This window comes from Microcaecilia unicolor, chromosome 4, assembly GCF_901765095.1.
Source record: "Microcaecilia unicolor chromosome 4, aMicUni1.1, whole genome shotgun sequence".
Taxonomy (NCBI): domain Eukaryota; kingdom Metazoa; phylum Chordata; class Amphibia; order Gymnophiona; family Siphonopidae; genus Microcaecilia; species Microcaecilia unicolor.
Genome location: NC_044034.1, coordinates 243,910,508 through 243,936,631, shown reverse-complemented (window position 1 = coordinate 243,936,631; position 26,124 = coordinate 243,910,508). Strand labels below are relative to the sequence as shown.

Sequence of the window (26,124 nt, the reverse complement as noted above, 5' to 3'; positions counted from 1 at the left end):
TGAAAACCCCGACTGGTTGGTTGTGCCCCAATAGGTTGAAAACCTCTGGTTTAAGGATATGCTTCGTTTAAAACCACATGTGAGGTTTTTATAGGAAACTCACTTAAAGCATCACCATGAGAAGTTCTTGTCTCAGCCTCAGTATCCTCATGTTTTTTTGTGCTTCTGAAAGTGGATGCTTCCAAAAAACAAGGAGTGGCCATTCTGATGTATGCTTCAGTAAAGGTACAGGTTTATAAACATTAAGCAAGACCTGGAAGGGAGATATCTTTCTTCACCTTTTACTAGATCATTTGGACATCACACTAGCTTCCATGTAAGCTCCAAATGAATACTAAGGCCCAGATGCACAAAGGCATCCATAAACTATGGCTGCCTCGCTAAAATTTAGCGAATCGCTAACAACCAGCAATGCACAAAGGGGATCATATGCAAATGAACCGCATGGATCCCCCCTTGTGCATCCTCTGTCTGCGAGTTCAAGCTGTCAAATCTCTGATGCACTGGACCATCCCGACCCCACACTTTTTTTAAAATTTACCCTGGTAGTCCAATGGACCCTGACCACCCCAACCTTTTTTTTCCAGCGGACCATAACCTCCCCCCGCAACCCCCTGTGACCCCACAAACTTTTTTTTTTTTTTTAATTTCAATGGTGGTCCAGTGGACAAATCCCCTTCCCCTGCATGTGGACACATACCCCATCCCGTACCTGACCCCCATCCTGCCCCTCCCTGTACCTTTACAAGGTGGAGGCAGGAAGGTAGGAGCAACAGCTCTTCCCTCTTGCCTCAGGCCCGCCTAGAACAAGATGGCGGTGCCCAGGCCCTGCCCAGTGCATTCTGGGATGCACTGGGTGGGGCTACACACCATATAAGGAAGATTTTTCCTTATATGGTGTTTAGCCCTGCCCAGTGCATCTCAGAATGCACTCAGGGCCTGGACGCCACAATTTTGTTCCAGGCAGGCCCGCTCCTGCCTCCACCTTGTTGTAAAGGTGCAGGGAGGTGAGGGGGTGTGGGTCAGGTGTGAGAGGGAGGGGTGTGTGCCAGCGCAGGGGAAGAGGTTTGGTCCACTGGACCACCAGGTAAAATTTTTAATAAAGGTTCCTGTTGCATGGGGGGGGGGGGGGGGGGGGTGGTCCACTGAACCACCAGGGAAACTTTAAATACAGATTGGGGTGGGGGGTGGGGTCAGGGTCTAATTGACCAAAAGGTAAATAAAGAAAACAAGATGCAGGGGGGTATTGTGGGCCATTGGACCACCAGGAAAATTTTTTAAAAGATTCGGGGGGGGGGGGGGGGGGGGGGGGGCTGGGAGGTGAGAGGTAGGAAGCAAAAGCAGGCAGCCTTTTATAGCTTCCTGCTTGTGCTTCTCTCCTCTCCGATAGCTCCAGAGCAGCCATAAAATTTGCTTGTTAAATTAAGGCTGCTCTGGAGCTGTGCATCCCCTGGAATACACATTAAAACTACGAATGAGCTTATTAGAATACTAATGAACTCACTGTAGTACATTTGCATGGGGTTCTCGGTGGCTGCTAATGGCACACGTTAGAGCCATGGAAAACTCCTTTGTGCATTACTAGATATGTAAACGTTTGCTGTACACAGGCTAGAACCAGTCTAAAACAAACTTTAATAGCACAGTAAGCTTTGTGCATCTGGCGCCAAGAGTCTATTATTGTAAATTCGTGCTCAGCCTTGTTAAGCCTTTCTTCAGAGTAAATTAATGGCAGGGGATTTTAAAACTACCATGCACCCCATAATTTACTGAATGGCTGTGGCGTCGGCTCTAGATCATAAGGTGTCATGAGCACTGGGGACTTTGATTAGTGATCTGGGCTTATTCGATACTTGGTGCCTAACTCACCTCATGGTTCGGGACTACGTTTTTTTTCTCCATACTCATGAATCTTATTCCAGATTGGATTACCTATTTTTGAACAGATACTGCCCAATGGTGGGGGCTTTTCAGGTATTTTTAACAATATTATTTCAGATCATGCCCCGGTTTGGGTCACTATTGCTTCTTTTAGAGAAGATAGAAATAGACAATGGGTGATGAATAATCTCTTGCTACAGGAAGAGGAGGTTACTGCTGGTTATAGATCTACTCTTTGGGATTACTTGGAATTTAATTTGAACTCAGGTCCCTCCCTAGGTATAGTTTGGGATGCGATAAAGGTGGTGACTAGAGGATATTTTCTTAAGGTGGTTATTCAGCGCTCTCAGGTGGCTCATTACCTCTCCTAAATCAGCCAACTAGAGGAGTGTCATAAGGTATCGGGATCCTTCCATTTTGAGGGATCTCCAAGTGGCTAAGTTGCACTTAGATAGCATATATAGATAGCCACATTGAGCCTGCAAATAGGTGGGGAAAATGTGGGATACAAATGCAATAAATAAATAAATAAAATAAATAAATATATACAGAACAATTGCAATTCATCTACCTTAAATTCAACCACACACATTATGTGCATTGCAATAAACCAGGTTGCCCTTTGGCTGCCAAACTTCACATACTTCAGGCTGATAGAACCATTTTGAGGGTGAAAGATGGGATGGGTCAGCCTTTGGTTAAATCCTCCCTGATTTGTGATCGTTTTAAACAGTTTTATCAGGCTCTTTATACAAACAAATCAGACTATTCAGCCTGTTGCTTTTGATACCTGGCAGCTCAAGACCTTTCACTACTGATGGAGGATCAGTGCACTTATTTACATGGACCTATAACAGCTAAAGTGGGCTTGGCAGTTATTAAACATTTACCTACACGGAAGGCTCCAGGCCTTGACGGTTTTGCAGGTGATCTGGCCTCTTTGTTAGCTGGGGTTCTTAACTCAGTGTGGCAAGGAGAAGCCTTGCATCCTATGATGGAGGAATGGATAGCTGTAATTCCCAAACTCAGAAAAGACACATCTGAATGTGCTTCCTATCACCCAATCTCAATCATAATAGGGATGTTAAAATACTATCTAAAATATTGGCTGTTTGGCAATTGTCCTACCTTCACCGATTCATCCTGACCGGGTTGGCATTGTGGCAATGGACAACATGCAGTGTATGATAGATTTGATCCTTTTTGCTAGAAGGGAGAAATTATAACTGTGCCTCCTCGGGTTAGACGGCAAAAAGGCTTCTGACACAGTTCATTGGCCCTTCAAGGACAAGGTTATGCAAAAATTTGGGATACACTCTTATTTTCGGGGGTGGATTCAGACCTTCTATTCTTCCCATAGGGTCTGTGTTCATATTAATGGAGGTAACTCCAAATTATTTTAACTAGGGGCAAACATCAGGGTTGCCCTTGGCCTCCTATGTTCTTTGTATTGGTCATGGAGCCATTTGCTGCAGCGGTGCGATCGAATCCAGATATTAAGGGTCATAGAATAAGAGATGGAATACAAGCTTGCCTTATTTGCTGATGATGTTCTGCTTTCTCTCACCAGTCTGTTAATTTCCTTTCATAACCTTCTGAAGGAGGTTTCAGCCTACTCGACCCATTTTAGGTTTTAAAGTCAATATGATCAAAATGGAAGGTGTGGTTCTGGGGAATGTCCTGATACTTTACAATCCTCCTTTTCTTTTTGCTGGGTACAGAGAGGGATTAAATATTTAGGTGTTACTCTGACTTCTAATTTTGCAGACCTGGTTTCTGTGAACTATCCCCCACTTTTTATAGAGATCTTGAAAGGTGGGACCACCTGCAGCTTTTCTGGTTTGGCAGGATAGCTATGGTAAAAATTATTATTCCTTATCTGATGTATTTATTTCAGGTCCTCCCTCTTCGCTTATCCATGGCTTTTTGGTCTGGTCTTCAGGATCAGTTGATTAGACTTGTATGGCATAACAAGAGACCTTATTTGGTTCGTAGTTTTCTTTATAGAGACCAGAAAAAGGGCGAGGATCCCAATTTGCTCTGGTATTATAAAGTGGCAAAGGCTCATAAGTACATAAGTAATGCCACACTGGGAAAACACCAAGGGTCCATCGAGCCCAGCTTCCTGTCCACGACAGCAGCCAATCCAGGCCAAAGGCACCTGGCAAGCTTCCCAAACGTACAAACATTCTATACATGGTATTCCTGGAATTGTGGATTCTTCCCAAGTCCATTTAGTAGTCTAACCCCTTTTTAAACTCTGCTAAGCTAACCACCTTCACCACGTTCTCCGGCAATGAATTCCAGAGTTTAATTATGCGTTAGGTGAAGAAACATTTTCTCTGATTTGTTTTAAATTTACTACACTGTAGTTTCATCGCATGCCCCCTAGTCCTAGTATTTTTGGAAAGGGTGAACAGACGCTTCACATCCACCTGTTCCACTCCATTCATTATTTTATATACCTCTATCATGTCTCCCCTCAGCCGTCTCTTCTCCAAGCTCCTATCCTCCTTAGTCTTTCTTCATAGGGAAGTCGTGCCATCCCCGCTATCATTTTAGTCGCCCTTCGATTCACCTTTTCCAATTCTACTATATCTTTCTTGAGATGCGGCAACCAGAATTGAACGCAATACTCAAGGTGTGGTCGCACCATGGAGCGATACAACGGCATTATAACATTCTCACACCTGTTTTCCATACCTTTCCTAATAATACCCAACATTCTATTCACTTTCCTAGCCGCAGCAGCACACTGAGCAGAAGGTTTCAGTGTATTATCGACGACGACACCCAGATCCCTTTCTTGGTCTGTAACTCCTAACGCTCTTGAATGGTTTCAGGCTCAACCTCACAAGCTTTGGGTTCATTTGGAGCAGGCTTTGGCTGGAATTCGATCTTTGTAACATTTGATGTGGCTTCCTCGTAAGCATAGAGCCTTGCCCTTATATCTTTGCCCTTCCATTTTGACCACTTATTATTGGGATACCATTTTTTCTACACTAGATTTGGTTTTATCAAGACATACTCCTATTTTATTTAATACCTTGTTCCCTTCAGGCTTAGTTCCTAGAATTTTTACTAAGTGGGCTTTCTTGGGCTTGGCAATTTGGGGACAGCTTTTCAATGATGAGACAGTGATTCCCTTTTCCACACTTTCAGAAGTTTCTCATCTCCCTCCCCAAGGTGTCTATGCTTACACTCAGTTGAGACATTTTTTGAATGCAGCCCATATTAAGAGATTTATGCTGAGGGACAAATTCTTTTTTGGAAGATTTATGTGACAATTCCAGAGATACTAAAGGGCTGATTTCTTGCCTTTATAAGTACACCAAAGGAAAAGCTCTCACCCATACATTCTTCATTGAGTGAACTGAAAGAAGGAACTGGGGATTCACCTCGAGGATGATGATTGGACCATCATGGAGAAAGCTTTACTAAAAGTGTCTATTTCTATTTCACTTAAGGAGATTGCAGATAAAGTGATGTATAGTTGATACCTCACCACAACTCGTCTCTACCATATGTTTCCTGGCACATCTCCGTTTTGTTGGAGGGGCTGTGGTGAGTCTAGAACTATGGGCCAACTTTGGTGGAGCTGTGTCAAAGCTAAAACTTACTGGAGAGCTGTTCAACAAAGACCTGGTTGGCTCAACCGATTCAATGGGATCCTGTAGTCTTGCTTCCTAAGAAGCCACCTAGCTTCAACTTGTTCTCAATCCTTCTTTGAGCGTCATGCTTCGAGTGCTGCACGTGACCCTGTCCAGTCACTGGAAGCAGGCTACGGTTCCCACCTTTTGTGAAATAGGTGAACAAACTTTGGTACATTTATGAAATGGAGCATTTGGTGGCAGCTCGGAACCATATGCCTTCTAAATGGGAAACGATATGGGAGCCTTTTCTCACTCATTATGCCTTTCGAATTGTGGTGGGGTGAAGATGAGAGTGTACAGGGAGAGGGGAGGTTACAGGCAGTTTTCTGTATTTTGGACACTGGCTTTGCTTGCTGAGTATCCTGGTCCTTGGACTTTCCTTTTACATGGAACAGACTGGGTGGGAGATAGGGGTGGTTGTTTCTTGGGAAGTGGAAGAAGAAATGGGGAGAGGTTGGAGAAAATTGTTATAAATGTTGAGAAGTGTTCATGTTTTCTTAATCTTACGCTAATCCAAAACTTTGTTTTTGTCTGTCACTCCCCGAGGGGGGAAGGGGGGAGGAGGAGGAGGTGGTTGTATTTTGAGATTTCTGATTTGCCTTCCATGGGCAATTTTGTATAGTTACTGTGTTAATGTTTATTGGATGTCAATAAAGACTTCTAGAAATTAAAAAAAAAAAAAGTTACATGTCAATAATTACACTGTCTTCAAAGATAATAACTTTCCACAGAACTATATTGATAAGACTAGAAATGAGCCACATAATTTTTTTTTAATATTTGGCAAATGTGGTGGAAACCTTTCCAACTGAACTGCAAACAAGTCCAGACTATTTTGAGAAGCCATTGGTCTGAGGTTATAAAGGGCTACCTTTTCTGGAAAAAATTCAGTCTTCCTCCTACCAGAAGGTCTTTCAGAATGGTTACTGGGATTGCAGCTATGCTCTTCTGGAGCCACTTAAAAGTTTGCCACCTGTTGTGACTGGAGTGTGTTATCTGGAACTTTTGGGCCCTCTGTTGTCGTGGGTAGAATGAGATTCATGATTTGTCTAAGAAGATCGAGAGGGGGAGGATACCCAGATCCTTGAGAATAGCAGGACCTCCATCGCTTTCAACCAAAATATCTCCTGGATATGAAAAAACTGAGCTACAAGAGGGCTAAGAGTGATTTGATGGCTTCAGAGTGTTTGTTTTTTTTTTAAATAAGGTCAGCAGCCTCCTCTACCTTATCACCAAAAGGTTTCTCCCTGGTATAGAACAGCGAACAGCTTCTTCTGAACTGCTGGTTCAAGGTCTGAAGAACGCAGCAAGGCAAGTCTGCTCATCCCAATCCCCATGGCAAAGGCCCTGCTCATCGCAATCCCCATGGCACAGGCCCTGCAAGCCGTACCATCAAAAGCATTATAGGCTGCCCGGACCATGTACTTTCTCTGGCTATTAGAATTCCTCAGCCTTCTCCTGGGTGACTTTGTCTGTAAACTCCATCATGCTGAGCACAATATTCTGCAAGCACATGCGGGTCCTAGCCCCCTTCCCAAGAACACCGAGGAGTGAAACTTAGAACTCTTGGCCTTTTTGAGAGCGGATTCAACTACCAGGGAATGATGAGGAAGTTGGAGTTTCTCAAATCTTGATCACCTGAGATGCTGGTACTGATGCTCTAAATGCCATAACCAAGCAAATAGGCATTTCATCTGCTCTTGCAGCATTGTCCTGAACACTCCTCAAGAGCTGCCATAAACGAAGTCTGGAGATTAGCCAGAGTGGTCACATCCTTCAAAGGTATTTGGGGTGCATTTGTGAACTGGTTTCAGCTAGGTGGAAGCTGCCATATCATTCATGTTGTGCTTTGAGGGGAAGCAAAGACCATGGTGAATTCTTCCTCACCCTTGAGAGGGGATTAAAGGATGCACTCTGCTGTCAACACTCGATGTTGAGGAAGATGCAAGACCTCTCAATGTTGATGCATCTCCAGTATCTTGTACAGCTCTCAGAGCCATAGAAACTGATGTCTGCAATGCCGAAGTCAATGGACATTTCCAAAAGCTGACATATTCCAATTAATAAATTCTGAATAAAAAACTTTTTTTTTACCTTTGCTGTCTGAGCATTTAGTTTTTCTATTCGCTCACTCACCATGTCCACCATCCTCCTATGTCCTTATGCGTTCTGTCTACCATCTGTAGCCCTGTCCCTATCCTTCCTCCAGTTGCATCTGCCCTCAAAGTGTTCCGATCCAGCCCTTAAATTCAGCAGTTTCCCCTCCATCCATATTCAGCATTTCTGCTCATTCCCTCCCCTCCATTCATATGCATTTACTTCCTCTATCTTCCCTCCCCTCCATCCATGTCTAGCATTTCTCCTCTCTTCCCTGCCCTCCACTCCATCCATGTCCAGATTTCTCCTCTCTTCCCTCCCCTCCATTCCATGTGCATCTCCTTCCTGTCTTCCCTCCCCTCCATGCCCAGCAACTCTCCTCTCTCTCCTGTCCTGCCCTCCCCTCCATTCATCCATCCATGTCCAGCAACTCTCCCTCTCTCCCCTCTCCTCCATCTATATAAAGCAAATCTCCTCTCTCCTCTGGCCCCTCCCCATCCATCCATATCTAGCAATTCTCCTCTCTCCCCTACCCTCCCCTCCATGTCCACTGATTTCTCCTCTCACCCCTGTCCTCCCCTCCAATCCATGTCCAGCGATTCTCCTCTGCCCTCCCCTCCATGTCCAACGATTCTCCTTTGCCACTACCCTGTCCTCCCCTCCCATCCATGTCCGGTGACTTGCCCCAGTCCTCTTCTCAGCCCCCAAGTTCAAGGTGTAACCCAGCCCCACCTGCCTGTCCTCAGCTCCCCGACAGCCCTCCATTCCGTAGCCACCCTGTGTTTAGACCTGTTATTTTAAGTCGCAGCAGTGGCTCGCCTCCAGCCTTTCCCGTCCTGCTCAATGTCTCGTCCTCCCGGAAACAGGAAATACCTCATCAGAGGAAGGCGGGGCTCTGAGCGGGAAGGGAAAGGGCTGGACTCGAGCCGCCGCTGCAACTTAAAATAACAGGTTTAAATGCAGGGCAGCTGCAGCAGGAACGGAATAGAGGGCTGTCGGGGGGTTGAGGGCGGGCTCAGCCGGGGGGGAGGTGGCGGAGGCAGAAGATACAATTTGTTCTTGACTGTACTGGCAGGGCTACATTGGAGGAGAAGGCAGGCGGGGAAGGTCACAGCTAAGCCTCCCGGAGCCTCTTATACGGGGCGCCTATGTGGAAGTGGCCCTGCGTGACTAACTTACATACTGTATAGAATATAAAAAAACACCGCTGGAATGCTGTGGTGAAGAATTAAAATACAAGCTGTGGGGGACAAGCAGCACAACACATCCTCGATGCTCTGTAGAAAAATGAAGACTGAGCTGGTCCCTACACAGTGATGGTGGGTGGGAAAGCATGTGTATGTGCGGTGAGTTGCTGCCAAAGGCTTCTGGAAATGATGGTGGGGAGCATTCCTGTGCTGGGCTCTGTCGGATGACAATCACACAGTAGTAAAAATTTCATTCTACATGTCCTCAGAGAATACCTTAATTTCCTTTTTTTTTTTTAATTTCTATTTATTAAATTAAAAACAAAATTAAGAAAAATAGTTAAGAAACCATTTCACTTATTTTGTTATAGTTCCACTGGATACATTTCCTCCGATTCTGGTACTTTATTTTCACATTGTCCAGTTTCTCTTTCATCTGCTTCAGGGTTATGCAAATCTAGTTTTGATTTATGTTAGTTAGCATGCAATGCCTATAACCCTTTAGTGTCCAATGTTCCCACCAATCTGTTCCCATATGGCTTATTACGGGAACATTGGACACTAAAGGGTTTTTAAAGGTTTACACTTTCTTCTAGTAGCCTTTCACCATATAAACCAAAGAAAATGTTAGTATTACAATTTTATGCCAAGTAAATTTTCTATTTCATTTATAATAAATATAAATAAAACAAAACAAAGATAATACCTTTTTTATTGGACCCACTTGTTTAGAATATGTACTATAACAAGTTTTTAATAAACAAATACATTTTTTGATCAGCTTTCTAATGCAATACCTTCTTCAGATCAGAAATTAGCAAATGACATAGAATATATACTGTATGTGAAACATAAGACTTTCAATGACAGACTTGTTTGGAATATGCAGTATAACAAGTTTTTAATAAATGCTTTTTTTTGATTAGCTTTCTAAGGCAATACCTCCTTCACATCAGAAATAAGCAAATGACAGAATAGAATAAATATGTGAAACATAAAAGACTTCCAATGACAGACTCACTGGGAATAGTAAGGGGTGGAGGACAGAAAAAGAGGAAGAGATAGATGAGTGATCAGAGGGTGAAAATAATTTCTATAATTTGATAGAAAACCCAGACCTTTGTTAAGTCCTGTCTGGTGGGTGCCAAAATATTTTAATCATTTTAACTTCAAAACGTTTTATGTTCCTGGATGGTTCTGAAATTTCCTTTTAGTATTCACATCATAAAGTGATTAATATGGTACTCTGGTCTGGAAAACTGTTGTCCTACAGAGGTGTCACCCTATGGTGTTTGATGTGGTGTCAGTATAGGTTCAGTTTTGTCTTAAGAATTTGGCTCTCTCCCCAACATAGCATACTTCTTCACATTTTTGCACTAAATAATATACACTACATTTGAAGATTAGGATGTCTAGGATCCCCTCGTGCTGAATGTTTTTCTCATGTGAGTGACACTGGGGTCCTGCGATATGTGTTGGCACAATTTGCAGCTTGGTATATTGCAGGGAAGTGTACCACTCTCTTTTTCAGCTTCTACCGGGAGCTTACTTTTCACTAAATTTTTGTTTCAGATTAAGTGGTTGTCATAGGGTCAGCATAGGTGAAGTTGGGGATATGTTTCAGTAATTCATCCTCCTGGAGTAGTGGCTATAGATCTTTTATGATTCTTCTCAAGTTTTTCTAGCTCTGGATTATATGTAACTACCAAGAGGCAGTTGCTCTGTGGTTTTCTTTTCTTTGTACTCCAATAGGTTTTTCCTGGGTATTTTGAGGGAGGAGACAATCTTCTTAGAGATTTTGGAGTTGTATCCTTTTTGTTTGATGAATTCAGTCAGAATTTTGAGGAGTTTCTTTGTCTCTTGGCACGTGGTATCACGTGGCTTGGCTATGTATAATGGATTTTTTTTTTGTATGTGAAGGGTGGAAGCTAGAATTATAGAGGTAGCTGCATCTTAGTCTGTTTCTTGTATATAGATATTTGACTATAGCCATTGTTGATAGAGACTGTGGTGTCTAGAAAGTTGACTCTCTGAAGTAATCAATTTTGAATTTGATTGAAGAATGCTACTCATTCAAAGAACTTTAAAATTCTTTGATATTCTCTTCTCCCTGAGTCCAGATCATAAAAATGTCATCAATATACTGGTAGTATTTTAGGGGTTTAGTCTGTATTCAAAAATGTCTTCTCCAGTTCTGCCATGAAAAGGTTTGCATAGGTGGTGTCATCCTGGGTGCCCATAGCAGTATCCATGATTTGCAGATATGATTGAAAAGGAAATAGTTGTAAGTTAGCACAAATATGATTAATTTTGTAACAGTTTCCAGTTTGTATTGTTGGTCCAGGTCAGATGCTTTTATGAATTTGTGAACGCATTTGTGGAATAAAGGCAGTGGGCGTTAGTCACTGCCATTTGGACTTTTTGAAGTTTATTATAAGCTTTTTATGGTTGTATTATATATGTTAATTTTGTTACCCGCTTTGGTTAAAACTTATATAAATGTAAAAATTTCACTTTGGTTAAAATGTATATAAATGTAAAAATTTATCACATGCAGCTATGCCATCCGAATGGGGAATGTTGCTGTATAGCGATTCTATATCCACTGCGACCAGAAGAGCTGGTGGTAGCTGCTTGATGTTTTCGAATTTGTTCATAAAGTCTGTGGTGTCTTGTATGGAACTGTTTTGTCTTGTGCACTAAGGGTTAAAGAATCCCCTCTATAAGTCCAGATATTTCCTTTGTGATTGTGTCAATACTGATATAATTGGTCTGAGAGGATTTTCAGGTTTATGGATTTTAGGTAGCACGTAAAATATGTCCACAAAAGAGTGGTTTGTTATGAGTTTCTTTAGATGTGACTGTACTTGCTTTGGAAGTGTTTTGATGAGATTTTTCAACTGTTTTATATAACCCTGTGTGGGTTTCTTAGCCAGTTTCCTATGGCATGTATTGACTGAGAGCTGAGTATGTTCATCACTACACAGTCTCCTTTGCAGGTTTGATGACAATGTTTCAAGGACTCACATTATCTTTCATCAACTGCTAGTTATTAGGATTCTTAAATGACCTTTGAAAGTTTTTTTTTTTCCTTGTCTTCAGCAAGAGCAGGTGAGGACAGGACTAACTTCAAGCAGAGAGGCTCATTCAATAAATAAACAAAGAATTCAGACCTCTAAATATATGAATGTAGTTTTACTCTGGATTCTGTTGATGTTTTAAACATAAACTGAAAATTTATCTTTCCAGCCTGAAAGAACTCCAAATACAGGGGCCACTAAGAATGTTCTAGAAAGTGGTCTTAGCAGAACTTGCAGGATAGGAGGAAACAAATTATCTGAACTAAGTGTGAAATCATGTAAATTAAAATGAATATAAATGTATCTGATTAAACAAAAAAAAACATAATTAAATTTAATGTCTTACCTAAATAAATTATCAGTTTCTAAGTCAATATGAAGTCCATTTATATACAAGCTTGCATCACCAGGCTGAATTCCCAGGGTTTCTGCAAAATGCTTTGAGAATAAAAAACAACTTTTATGTTTTATGTCGGAGAAATATACATACTAGCTCTACATAAGCATACTTGTTGAATATGTTTGAGGAAACAAATAAAATCAGAATACAAGACCTAACAATGATAGAAATAGTAAATGTAGACTCTACTAAAATTGAGATGAGCACTCCATGTATTGTACCACTATGGATTTGGGATAAAAACATAGTTTCTCAGATTATGAACAGTTTTGACTGTAATATTAAGCATACATAAATCTTTGACATTCTATGTTTTGACTATCAAAAATCTATTTTGCTTCACCGTAATTTGAAAATTACAGATGTAAAACCTGAACCAATAACCAACCATTAAGTATACTCTTCTGGCCAAATTGTGCAATTTGGATAAATGATACCAAATACACATCATATTTATGCACCTTTACAGAATGATTAGGCCACAGACATTCTTGAGAATTCCTTGGAAGATACAGATAAACTGGGTCTCCCCATGCAAAGTAGCATATCTTTATTCTACATCTACTGCTTAATTCATGAGGAAAATGCTAAAATAGGAAAAAAATGCTAAAATGAGAAAAAGCAAAATAAAGAGTTGTACTCGTGTAACCAATCATAGTACTGAAGTTCAAGATTAAGTTTGTAATTTTGAGAGTGATCCACTCATGCCTTAGAACCCATCTCAAGGAGAAGCATATTCTACAAAATCAGTAAAAAAAAAAACTGGGAGAACAGCATTTGGTTACTTTAAATTTTACAGCTGAAAAATTTGGTACCACAAGAGTGTCTTTCGTGATTATTTCAGAACACAAGTGGAAGAATACAGGGACAATAAATACATAAATGCACATAACTCCTATTTTAAAAACTTTGCATTGGGTACCTATTAAACAAAGGATCACTTTTAAAACTTTATTATTAGTTTTCAAAGTGAGAAATAATCTGTTTCCAGTTATTTCCTCTACTTTGTGTACGTACCAAACTGCAAGAGCTTTGTGATCTTCTAGCACAGACCTTTTGAGGTGCCATCTTTTCAGATTATCAAGCTTGATGAATATTGCAAGTCTTCTTTTAAAGTTTGGGGGGGCCTAAAATTCAGGAACCTATGTATATTATGTCTTTGAAGGCCTTGGATTAATTTAGGTGGGAGAACCGAATTGAGCATATGATTGATTAAAAGTTTTCTTCCTGAAGCAGCGAAGTAATTAGCGAAAAGAGACATTCATGTAGAAGGAACAGATATGCAAGAAAAGTAATAAGAACACCGGGTATACCTACTGAAGGAAGACCCAGCATTGAGCGTCTGCTAGGAACACAACAGCCGGCTGGAAGACGCTAAAAAGACTGCAATAAGGACAATTAAGGATATGGCAGTGTTATAAAAGCAGCGTAATAAAATAAATAGGGGGACAGTAAGATATCCAATGGTTTTTTTCAATTTTTGAGTTTTTTACATTGGTGTCTGAACTACCGGTCTGGGTAAAAAAGAAAAAAAAAAAGGACCTGTGATAGGATCAGCTCCATATACAACTTTGGCGTTCTTTTGTAATGAAAGGGCTTGTTCACCCTTAAAGGTGAAGTGCCAAGGGTGGATGCATTGAGGTCCAGTTAAACTAAATTATATCAAGTGAAGTGTAGATTCCTAAGGTAAACACATGCTGGGAAAACAACATTTGAGTTTCTCTTGGCATAACGTTATAGAGAATGGTATACTATTTGCATTGACGAATCACCACTGGAGATATGAATCCCAACAGTCTTTATTATGATGAAAAACTAAAAGACTAGACACGGGCTGTGTTTTGACGCACGCAAGCGTCTACATCAGTGGTCAAACAGTTATTAAAAAATAAATATAAAAATTATAAATTTATAAATATTCATAATGTACTAGAAGATATTAGTCAACATAAAGCAAAACTGTTGTAAATATAGAAAAATTATAAAAAATACCAACAATCTTATTACTAAAACAGTACATATGCATATCAAAGAATGGAACATATATAAGATATATAAAGGAAATATATTTAAAATAGCTCATTAAATTTTAAGATATTTTCTAAAAAAAAACTTTCTAGCACTAACCTCACAGAAACACACAAACAAACTTAATGTAAGATACCATTTCATGTCTAAAAGAGCGGCACTGGAAAACTTCACTTTTTATCAAAGTAAGTTAAGACTGACATCCGATACTAGCATATTTCTAACAATAGACATTAAATGAATTCTGTAACATTCAATTAGTTACAATTAACCTAAACCCAAAATGTTAACTGTTTAGTCAATGTTAAAAGAGAGATCAAACGACTTCCTCAATTCTACTCTAGGCAGGATGAGAACATAACACTTCACTTATAGATTTAAAATTGGGGGAAAAATTATAGATTAGACAACTACTACTACTTATCACTTCTAAAGCGCTACTAGACGTACGCAGCGCTGTACACTTGAACATGAGGAGACAGTCCCTGCTCGACAGAGCTTACAATCTAATTAGGACAGACAGAACAAACAAGAGATAAGGGAACATTAAAGTGAGGATGATAAAATAAGGGTTAGGAGTTAAAAGCAGCATCAAAAAGGTGGGCTTTTAGCTTAGATTTGAAGACGGCCAGAGATGGAGCTTGATGTACCGGCTCAGGAAGTCTATTCCAGGCATATGGTGCAGCAAGATAAAAGGAACGGAGTCTGGAGTTAGCAGTGGAGCAGAAGGGTGCAGATAAGAGAGATTTATCCAGTGAACGGAGTTCCCGGGGGAGGAATGTAGGGAGAGATGAGAGTGGAGAGGTACTGAGGAGCTGCAGAGTGAATGCACTTATAGGTCAGTAAGAGGAGTTTGAACTGTATGCGGAAACGGATAGGAAGCCAGTGAAGTGACTTGAGGAGAGGGCTAATATGAGCATAACGACACTGGCAGAAAATTAGTCGTGCAGCACCTCCCCTCCTTACTCTGCCCAAACTATGCAAAAAGGAACATCTATGGTCTTACCATAAATAGATGGATGACTCACATCAGCACATTCAAACGACTAGGGATTTGTGGAAAAAAACTGACAAAGGAGGTCTACTACTGTTTAAACAATTATTATATTCATATACACACTAAAGCACAATTAGTAAAGTATAATATAAAAGAACAGGCTAAGTCATGAAATCATGAAGAAAAAAAAGAAAGGAAATTGGGCTTAAAATCAATTATTTTAATTAAGGAAGAGATTAAACTTTAAAATTATTTCCTGCTCTTTATCAGAAATCAATTACAGCCTGCAACACTTATAGAAAAACCCATTACAATAATACTTGTCCAGAACTTTATATATAATTAAAGCATCAAGACAAACCTTTTGATTTTCTTTAATTTCTTTCCTCATGTCTTGGTTTAGAGCAATTTTAGTGAGTGACCTGTAAGATAAACACAAATGGATAAACTGAAAAAAGTCAGTCAGTCAGTCAGTCTACATTCAAACAAAGCATTGTACACTTTTAACATACAGTGGTGGAAATAAGTATTTGATCCCTTGCTGATTTTGTAAGTTTGCCCACTGACAAAGACATGAGCAGCCCATAATTGAAGGGTAGGTTATTGGTAACAGTGAGAGATAGCACATCACAAATTAAATCCGGAAAATCACATTGTGGAAAGTATATGAATTTATTTGCATTCTGCAGAGGGAAATAAGTATTTGATCCCCCACCAACCAGTAAGAGATCTGGCCCCTACAGACCAGGTAGATGCTCCAAATCAACTCGTTACCTGCATGACAGACAGCTGTCGGCAATGGTCACCTGTATGAAAGACACCTGTCCACAGACTCAGTGAATCAGTCAGACTCTAACCTCTACAAAATGGCCAAGAGCAAGGAGCTGTCTAAGGATGTCAGGGACAAGATCATACACCTGCACAAGGCTGGAATGGGCTACAAAACCATCAGTAAGACGCTGGGCGAGAAGGAGACAACTGTTGGTGCCATAGTAAGAAAATGGAAGAAGTACAAAATGACTGTCAATCGACAAAGATCTGGGGCTCCACGCAAAATCTCACCTCGTGGGGTATCCTTGATCATGAGGAAGGTTAGAAATCAGCCTACAACTACAAGGGGGGAACTTGTCAATGATCTCAAGGCAGCTGGGACCACTGTCACCACGAAAACCATTGGTAACACATTACGACATAACGGATTGCAATCCTGCAGTGCCCGCAAGGTCCCCCTGCTCCGGAAGGCACATGTGACGGCCCGTCTGAAGTTTGCCAGTGAACACCTGGATGATGCCGAGAGTGATTGGGAGAAGGTGCTGTGGTCAGATGAGACAAAAATTGAGCTCTTTGGCATGAACTCAACTCGCCGTGTTTGGAGGAAGAGAAATGCTGCCTATGACCCAAAGAACACCGTCCCCACTGTCAAGCATGGAGGTGGAAATGTTATGTTTTGGGGGTGTTTCTCTGCTAAGGGCACAGGACTACTTCACCGCATCAATGGGAGAATGGATGGGGCCATGTACCGTACAATTCTGAGTGACAACCTCCTTCCCTCCGCCAGGGCCTTAAAAATGGGTCGTGGCTGGGTCTTCCAGCACGACAATGACCCAAAACATACAGCCAAGGCAACAAAGGAGTGGCTCAGGAAGAAGCACATTAGGGTCATGGAGTGGCCTAGACAGTCACCAGACCTTAATCCCATTGAAAACTTATGGAGGGAGCTGAAGCTGCGAGTTGCCAAGCGACAGCCCAGAACTCTTAATGATTTAGAGATGATCTGCAAAGAGGAGTGGACCAAAATTCCTCCTGACATGTGTGCAAACCTCATCATCAACTACAGAAGACGTCTGACCGCTGTGCTTGCCAACAAGGGTTTTGCCACCAAGTATTAGGTCTTGTTTGCCAGAGGGATTAAATACTTATTTCCCTCTGCAGAATGCAAATAAATTCATATACTTTCCACAATGTGATTTTCCGGATTTAATTTGTGATGTGCTATCTCTCACTGTTACCAATAACCTACCCTTCAATTATGGGCTGCTCATGTCTTTGTCAGTGGGCAAACTTACAAAATCAGCAAGGGATCAAATACTTATTTCCACCACTGTATATTTTCCACAGACAACAGAAATGATTACCCACATAAGTGGGCAATGCCATCACACAGTACCAGGATGCAACAGCTCTCTCAGAACTGAAAACTTGGGGGGGGGGGGGGGGGAATCAATATTCAAAGCAATCTGAACAGCCAGAAACGGTTCCTGGCTATTTGAATTGCTTGTCAGGACTAACCAGGCATTTGCGGTAGCACTTAACCAGATAGTGCCAATGAAAGCGCCTAAGTCAAAGCCGGCTAGTTTGGGGACATTCTAGATGCAAAGTCAGCACCTAGCCAGTTAAGAGACAATGAGGCTTATTTTCGAAAGAGAAAAACGCCCAAATTCCGACCTAAATCGGGAGATGGACGTCTTTCCCTTGTGGGTGCCCAAATCGGTATAATCGAAAGCCGATTTTGGGCGTTTCCAACTGCACTCCGTCGCGGGAATGCATAAAGTTGATGGGGCGTGTCGGAGGCGTGGTGAAGGCGGGACTGAGGCGTGGTTACCGGCTGAGCAGAGATGTGCGTGCTCGGCCGATAATGGAAAAAAGAAAGGCGTTTTCAGAGAGAATTTAGGTCACTTTTGTTGGACCCGTTTTTTTCACGAACAGGTCCCAAAAAAGTGCCCTAAATGACCAGATGACCACCGGAGGGAACCAGGGATGACCTCCCCTGACACCCCCAGTGGTCACTAACCCCCTCCCACCAAAAAAAAAAACGAATGTTAAACACTTTTTTTCCAACTTGTAAGCCAGCCTCAAATGTCATCCCCAGCTCCATGACAGCAGTATGCAGGTCCCCTAAGTAATTTTAGTTTAGTTAGTGCTGTGCGGGACCCATGCAGAGAGGAAAAATCGGAAGAAAAAAAAAAAAAAAACAAGCAAGTGCAGTCAGGGACGTCTAAATTACCAGGATAGTAAAAGGGGGAATCGAACCAGCAACCTTCTGATTACAAGCTCAGTGCTCTAGCCAGTGAGCCACATTATTCAGGTGCCTAGATGTCCTTCCCTTTCCATTAAGTCCCTCCAAGTTTCTGTCAGCCAATCACCGCTGTTTAGCTGACACAGATGTCAGCTAAATGAGCTGTGATTGGCTGACAGAAACTTGGAGAGACTTAATGGAAAGGGAAGGACGTCTAATCAGTGGTGCACTGGCTAGAGCACTGAGTTTGTAATCAAAAGGTTGCTGGTTCAATTCCCCCTTTTACTATCTTTTAATTTGGACGTCCCTGACTGCACTTGCTTGCTTGTTTTTTTTTTCTTCCGATTTTTCCTCTCTGCATGGGTCCCGCGCAGCACCAACTAAAGTAAAATTGCTCTGGGGACCTGCATACTACTGTCATGGAGCTAGGTATGATATTTGAGGCTGGCATAGAGGCATCTCAGGGGGACCAGTGCACTACGAATGCTGGCCCCTCCCACGACCAAATGCCTTGGATTTGGTCGTTTTTGAGCTGGGACGCTTCGGTTTCGATTATCGCTAAAAAACAAAAACGCCCTAATCCAATGTATTTTCGAAAAAAAAGATGGACGTCCATTTTTTTCAAAAATACAGTTCGGCCCGCCCCTTCACGGACCCGTTCTTGGAGATGGACGTTTTTACAAATGGGCGTTCGCGTTCGATTATGCCCCTCAATATGCAGCACTTAACCAGGTAGGATAACTGCATCAATAGCACCACAGAAAACACAGTCATAGCTTTATGCAGCTCACTGTAGCTAGTTAGGTGCTGAATATCGCATTTAACCAGCTCCGTTTATCTGGCCTTGTATGCCTGGATTATTTAATGCCAGTGCTCAGACATGGCTCAGCGTTGACTATCTGGGAATAAAGCCGATGGCAGACAGCAAAATACTGATCACCGCCAGCTGAATATCTTAGTCCTTAGTATAAAATTCTAAGCATACACAGCACTTCCTGCACACTGCAATCTCCTTAGCTCCTCATTTAGTCCAATAGCTCAGGGATAGATGCAACTCTCCGTTATGCTGTCTACAAAAAACGTCTGTTACAGATGAGCATCAATGCTTTTCCACCGACATCAGGACTGAGTCAGGCACACGAGTGGGCGACTCCCAAGCTTAGAGCAACTCATCTTGTTTACACATTGGCAACTTTTCAGGAGCAACCTGCAAATATAGTGAAAGGATAACAATATTTTGAGGCATATTTTCAAAGCACTTAGCCTTCCAAAGTTCCACAGAAACCTATGGAACTTTGGAAGGCTAAGTGCTTTGAAAATATGCCTCATTGAATGTCACCCAGACAGAATGGGCAGAACAGCTTGACCAAATACACTACATACAGCAGCAGTGTGAAGTGAATGTATGAAGTAAGGACTAGATTGTTACTTTATAAATAGTATCCAGCAAAAGTGGGCATCAGGAGATCCACAGTAGCTGTAGTGGCTCAAATCTAAAGAGATTTCACTGTAGAATTTAATTTAATGTCGGCATTTACAGTCCACTTAACCTTTAAGTTTAAGGCAGAGTACAGACCAGTTGGAAATTAAATCATACAATAGAACACATTCATATATAGAAAAAATAAATTAAACAGCATAAAGGCAATTAGGAAAGAATGTGTGTACTTTCAGACAGAGTAATGACAATTGAGAAGGCAAGAGTAATCAAAAGGGTTGAGAATATGTATTCGTGATCGAATAGGACCTAAACATTTAAGTGGCTCCTGCGATTGTGTGATGAGGTTATTAGTGTCAGTAGTATGACAGTTGTACAATTATTCCTAGGGTCAGTGGGGTTGCGCTCAGTATTCTATTCTGTGGTCATCTCATCTTCATCTGCTCTGGTTGCCATTGTAGGTGCTATTGGGTCTTTTCCTGGGATTTGCTGTTTTTCTAGGATTCATTGGCATCCCATAGTGTTTTTGAAAAAGCCATGTCTTCAAAAGTCAACAGAAGTTCACGTAATCTCATGTTAATCTAAGCTGTATTGGTAGTGAGTTCCAAAGTACCACCCCTTTCCCTAACAGCATCGAGTTGAATGTCTTTTTGAGACAACACTCTTGTTAGGGGATACCAGTCTGATATCAGTTAAGGATCTAATATCGTCTTGGCTTATAAAGTTTTATTAAGGATTGTAGGTATTCTGGGGCCATCCCATATAGGCATTTGAAAATCATGGTGAGGAGTTTGAACTCCACTCTAGCCTTACAGGGGAGCCAGTGCAATTTCAGCAGGAATGGAGCGGCGGGATCAAACCATTTCCCTCCTCCAATTAGCTTGGCCACAACATAAGAGTAGCCATACTGGGTCAGACCAATGGTCCATCTAGCCCAGTATCAAGTTTCCAACCAGTGGTCAAGCCAGGTCACACGTACCTGGCAGAAACCCAATTATTAGCAACATTCCATGCTACCAATCCTGGGGCAAGCAGCTGCCTCCCCATGTCTGTCTCAATAGCATATAGACTTCTTCTCCAGGAACTTGTCCAAACCTTTTTTAAACCCCGATACGTTAATCGCTGCTAGAACATGCTCCGGCAAAGAGTTCCAGAGCTTAACTATTCACTGAGTGAAAAAATATTTCCTCCTATTTATTTTAAAAATATTTCCACATAACTTCCTTGAGTGTCCCCTAGTCTTTGTACTTTCGGAACAAGTAAAAAATCGATTTACTTCTACTCGTTCTACACCACTCAGGATTTTGTAGACCTCAATCACATCACCCCTCATTCATCTCTTTTCCAAGCTGAAGAGCCCTAACCTCTTTAGCTTTTCCTCATACGAGAGGAGTTCCATCCCCTTTATCATTTTGGTCGCTGTTCTTTGAATCTTTTCTAATTCTACTATATCTTTTTTGAGATATGGCAACCAGAACTGAATGCAATACTCAAGGTGTGGTCACACCATGGAGCAATACAGAGGCATTATAGTATTTCTGGTCTTATTCACCATCCCTTTCCTAATAATTCCTAGCATCCTGCTTGGTTTTTTGGACGCTGCTGCACACAGAGTTTGGCGTATTATATACACCACCACCTAGATCTTTTTCTTGAGTGCTGATCCTCAAGATGGACCATAGCATCAGGTAATTATGATTTGGATTATTCTTTGCAATGTACATCATCTTGCATCTGTCCACATTAAATTTCATCTGCCATTTGGTAGCCCAGTTTTCCAATTTCCTAAGGTCTTCCTGCAATATTTCACAGTCCACACGTGTTTTAACAAATCTGAATAGTTTTGTATCATCTGCAAATTTAGTCACCTCACTCGTTGTTTCGATTTCCAGATCATTTATAAATATGTTCAATAGTACCACTCCCAGCACAGATCCCTGCAGCACTCCACTATTCACCCTCTTCCATTGAGAAAAATGGTTATTTAACCCTACCCTCTGTTTCCTGTCCAAAAACCAATTCCTAATCCACAGGACATTTGACTCCTAGTCCATGACTTTTTAATTTTCAGAGGAGTCTCTCATGAGGAACTTTGTCAAAAGCTTTCTGAAAATCCAGATACACTACATCAACTGGCTCACCTTTATCCACATGTTTATTCACGCCTTCAAAGAAATGAAGCAAACTTGTGAGGCAAGACTTCCCTTGGCTGAACCCATGCTGACTCTGTCCCATCTTCCGAAGACTTCTGAAAACAGACCTTTTCAAGAAGGCCTACAACAAATATCCAGCTTAAATACTAAATACTAACATTATACACGATCTATACAAATGCGAACTTCTATCACTTGACTGTTCAACCTCTTTGCTATTAATGATCAAACACTATCTCTCTATCCTTATGCTGAACAGAACTTCTCAATAGACAATGAACTAACGTCTGTTACAATCTAACCTATTACTCAGGAACCTTCTTGAACTACCACAATGTATTTTTTACCATGCATGTATTACTCAGGAATCTTCTTGAACTACCAGAATTTATTCTTTACCATATATGTATCACATGGTTTATATATATATATATATATATCACGATTTATTCCATATACACTATGTCCCATATATGTTACCATGCATGTATACACCATGAACGTTACCATGTATGTATGCTCCTTAATGCAATACCAATTGTAATTCTGTTAACCGGAAATGGCAACCGCCATTACAGAAAAATATATACAATAGTTCACTCCTGCTGTATGCTTTGTAGAATTATGCACCACTATGAACTAAAATATATAAATTATATAGAAAAAATAGCCTCAAAGGCCCAGGGAACCTCGAATTAGGACTTCACTGAGATGGCCAACATCATAGGCTCCTCCTACCTTCCGAAAAAACCTCCACAGGTACCTAAAAAAACTCCCTACCCAGGGGAGAAAAAAGGCCCTGTGAGACAAAAAACGGAAAGTGGAGTCATTCAATTATTTATTAAGAAGTCCAAATGAGTGCTCAGCTCTACAAAGAATACTAAATGGAAGAAAAGAATTTGTATAGTCACTTCAAAAAACCTCTTAATAATGTGAAAAAACAATTTTAAATAGGAACGCAATTGTGTATAGGACTCATCTAAAGGAGTCCATTCCGATATTCAAAAGCAAACACTTATCTTGAGACGTCTCAAGATAAGTGTTTGCTTTTGAATATCGGAATGGACTCCTTTAGATGAGTCCTATACACAATTGCGTTCCTATTTAAAATTGTTTTTTCACATTATTAAGAGGTTTTTTGAAGTGACTATACAAATTCTTTTCTTCCATTTAGTATTCTTTGTAGAGCTGAGCACTCATTTGGACTTCTTAATAAATAATTGAATGACTCCACTTTCCGTTTTTTGTCTCACAGGGCCTTTTTTCTCCCCTGGGTAGGGAGTTTTTTTAGGTACCTGTGGAGGTTTTTTCGGAAGGTAGGAGGAGCCTATGATGTTGGCCATCTCAGTGGAGTCCTAATTCGAGGTTCCCTGGGCCTTTGAGGCTATTTTTTCTATATAATTTATATATTTTAGTTCATAGTGGTGCATAATTCTACAAAGCATACAGCAGGAGTGAACTATTGTATATATTTTTTTGTATATTATTGCACTCCAGACAATTGAGAAAAATTGTTGTGAACCGCCATTACAGCAAATGTAAGCCACATTGAGCCTGCAAATAGGTGGGAAAATGTGGGATACAAATGCTACAAATAAATAAATAAAATTAAACCATGTTTGTCTATGTGTTCTGCAATTTTATTCTTTATAATAGTTTTAACTATTTTGCCCGGCACTGACTTCAGGCTTACCGGTCTGTAATTTCCCAGATCATTCCCAGAACCCTTTTTAAAAATTGGCTTCACACTGGCCACCCTCCAATCTTCAGGTACTATGGACGATTTTAATGACAGGTTACATATTGCTAACAGCAAATCAGCAATTTCATGCTTCAAGTTCTTTTGAGTACCCTTGGATGTATGCCATCCGGTCCAGGTGATTTACTGCTCTTTAATTTGTAAATTTGGCTCAGTACATCTTCCAGGGTCACCAAGATTTCTTTCAGTTCCTCCGCATCATCACCCTTGAAAGCCATTTCTTGTACAGGCAGATCTCTTACATATTCTTTTGTAAAGACAAAAGCAAAGAATTCATTCAGTTTCTCTGCTATGGTCTTGTCCTCTGTGACAGCCTCTTTTGTTCCTTCGTGATCTAACGGTCCTACGGATTCTCTCGTTTTCTATTACATGTTACTTCCTCATTAGTTTTGTCAGGGAAGCCCAGGTATATTATACTGCAGTAATCTAAGATTGTTAGGATCAAGGCTTGAACTATGATTTCGAAGTGTGTTGTGTCTAGCAAATGTTTGATATGGCGAAGGAGTTTCAATTTGCAGAAACACTTGCATATCACGTTGTTTATTTGTGTTGCCATGGTTAAATGAGAGTCTAACCAGATATCAAGCAATTTTATCTGTTTTTAGGGTTATGGTTGATCCTGCTAGCGTAGGTTACTGGTTGGGTGGTTTAAGAGATTCATTCCCAATCCATATTATGATGGTCTTGTCTGGGTTTATGTTCAGATCCAGGGCACAGAACCATGCAAATAATGAGTCAAAGACCTCGTTCATTAGTGTGTATGCTGTGGTGAGGTCTTTCTAAGGGAAGAGAATCATGATGTCATTGGCATGAGAGAAGTATTTAACTCCAAAGGGCTTTAGAATTTTCCCCATCCCTCCAAGATAAAAGTTGAAGACAAATGGGGACAGGGGTGAACCTCGTGGTACCCCCATATTTCATGGTCAGGGTGTGAGAGAGAGTGTTGCCATTTGACCTGGATTGATCTGTGTTGCAGAAAACCTGTGAATCACCTTAGGGCTTTCCCAGTGACTCTCATTTCTGTTAGCATTCCTAATAACTAGTTGTGGTTCACAAGGTCGAAGGCAATGGAAAGGTCTACCTACATTATGGTCCTTCTTGAGCAATAAGCAAAATTCTGTTAGGAGCCCTGCTATTAGTGTTTCCATGATAAAATATGGGCGGAATCCCGATTGCATGGAGTCGAGTAGGTAATGTTGGTCTATGTAGCCCTGGAACTGTTTTGCAACTATTGATTCCATTGTTTTTGTTAGAGTAGGTATGTAGGAAAGGAGCCTATGTTTAGCAAGGATTCTACTATCATTCTGATGTGCTCTACCATTGATGATGGAGCATGTTTGAGCACTTTGGCCTTGAAGGGATCAAGTGTGCAAGAGCCCTTAGAGAATTTTGACAGGGTGAATTTGAATTTGTTTGCTTCTAGTGAGTTGAAGGATGACCAATTCCTATCGACTGGGCAGGAGTCTTCTGTGTGATGGACATTCTCCCTCTCCTTTAGCAATGGTTTTGGGATGGATTTGAGTAGTTTCTTGACCTTGGACTGGAAGTACTCTGCAAATGCATCCAAGGAGAGCTCTGTTTAAGCGGTCGGATGCAGGGGATTTTGTCAAGGATCTGACCGGTTGGAAGAGTGCACATGAAGAATTGCTGCTGTTGGTGATTTTGTGGGAGTAGTATCTTTGTTTCTTCATTCCTTTCATATTTTTGTACCTCTTTATTTGAGCTCTCCAGGGATACTCATAATTTTGTAACTCTTTCAGCTCTTCAGAGATCTGTCTTTAGACTTCTGTGTTTTCGACTAGATCCTTTCCAGTTGTCTACAAGATTTTTTTTTTAGCAATTTCAATTCTTGCATATACCAGGGATTTATGGCCAATTTAGGGACTTTTCTTTCTACCAACAGCACCATGACATCCAGGGATGCTTTGATAGCTGAGTTCCAATTGTTCACCAGCTCCTCTGGCTTGGAATTTGGCCATTTGTGCAATCTCAAGGTTACTTGCCACAGTCTTTCTCCAATTATTTTACCTCTTGATATTGTTTCACTGTTTTGCGCTCTGTGTGGTGTGGGTAATGGGAAGGTGGAATTCTGGAAGTTTGTTGTCAGACCAGATGAGGAGCAATAGTTTGTTCAGAATAAGATGCAGGATGCTAGTCAATTTGATAGAGTTCTTTTGGAAACTGGAATGCCTATTCTGTTAGAGGTAAAGGAGGCAAAGCGCTGTACAGATATTCTGATGGATTCACTTCTTTACAGATAGTAAGAGAGGGACTGTTTACAGTCCAGAGTGTGGTGGACTTTTTTTGCATAGATTCTTTGCCTTTGGATAGAACATAGGAAGCACTATTTCCTCATTGGCATAGAAATGTGTTACCATCGTAGGTAAAAACTTGGGATGAGTTTGGAAACTACATTGTAACAATGAAATTAAGTG

General features: G+C 41.0%; 1 protein-coding gene across 1 annotated transcript in view; it reads right to left on the bottom strand.

Annotated features, from left to right (window-relative positions):
- Nucleotides 1-26,124, bottom strand: part of UGGT2 (UDP-glucose glycoprotein glucosyltransferase 2) — a 281,123-nt gene that overhangs the window by 181,829 nt on the left and 73,170 nt on the right. The window contains 2 exon segments of the mRNA XM_030201370.1: nucleotides 12,245-12,336; nucleotides 15,685-15,745. Coding sequence (XP_030057230.1) covers nucleotides 12,245-12,336; nucleotides 15,685-15,745 — 153 coding nt within the window.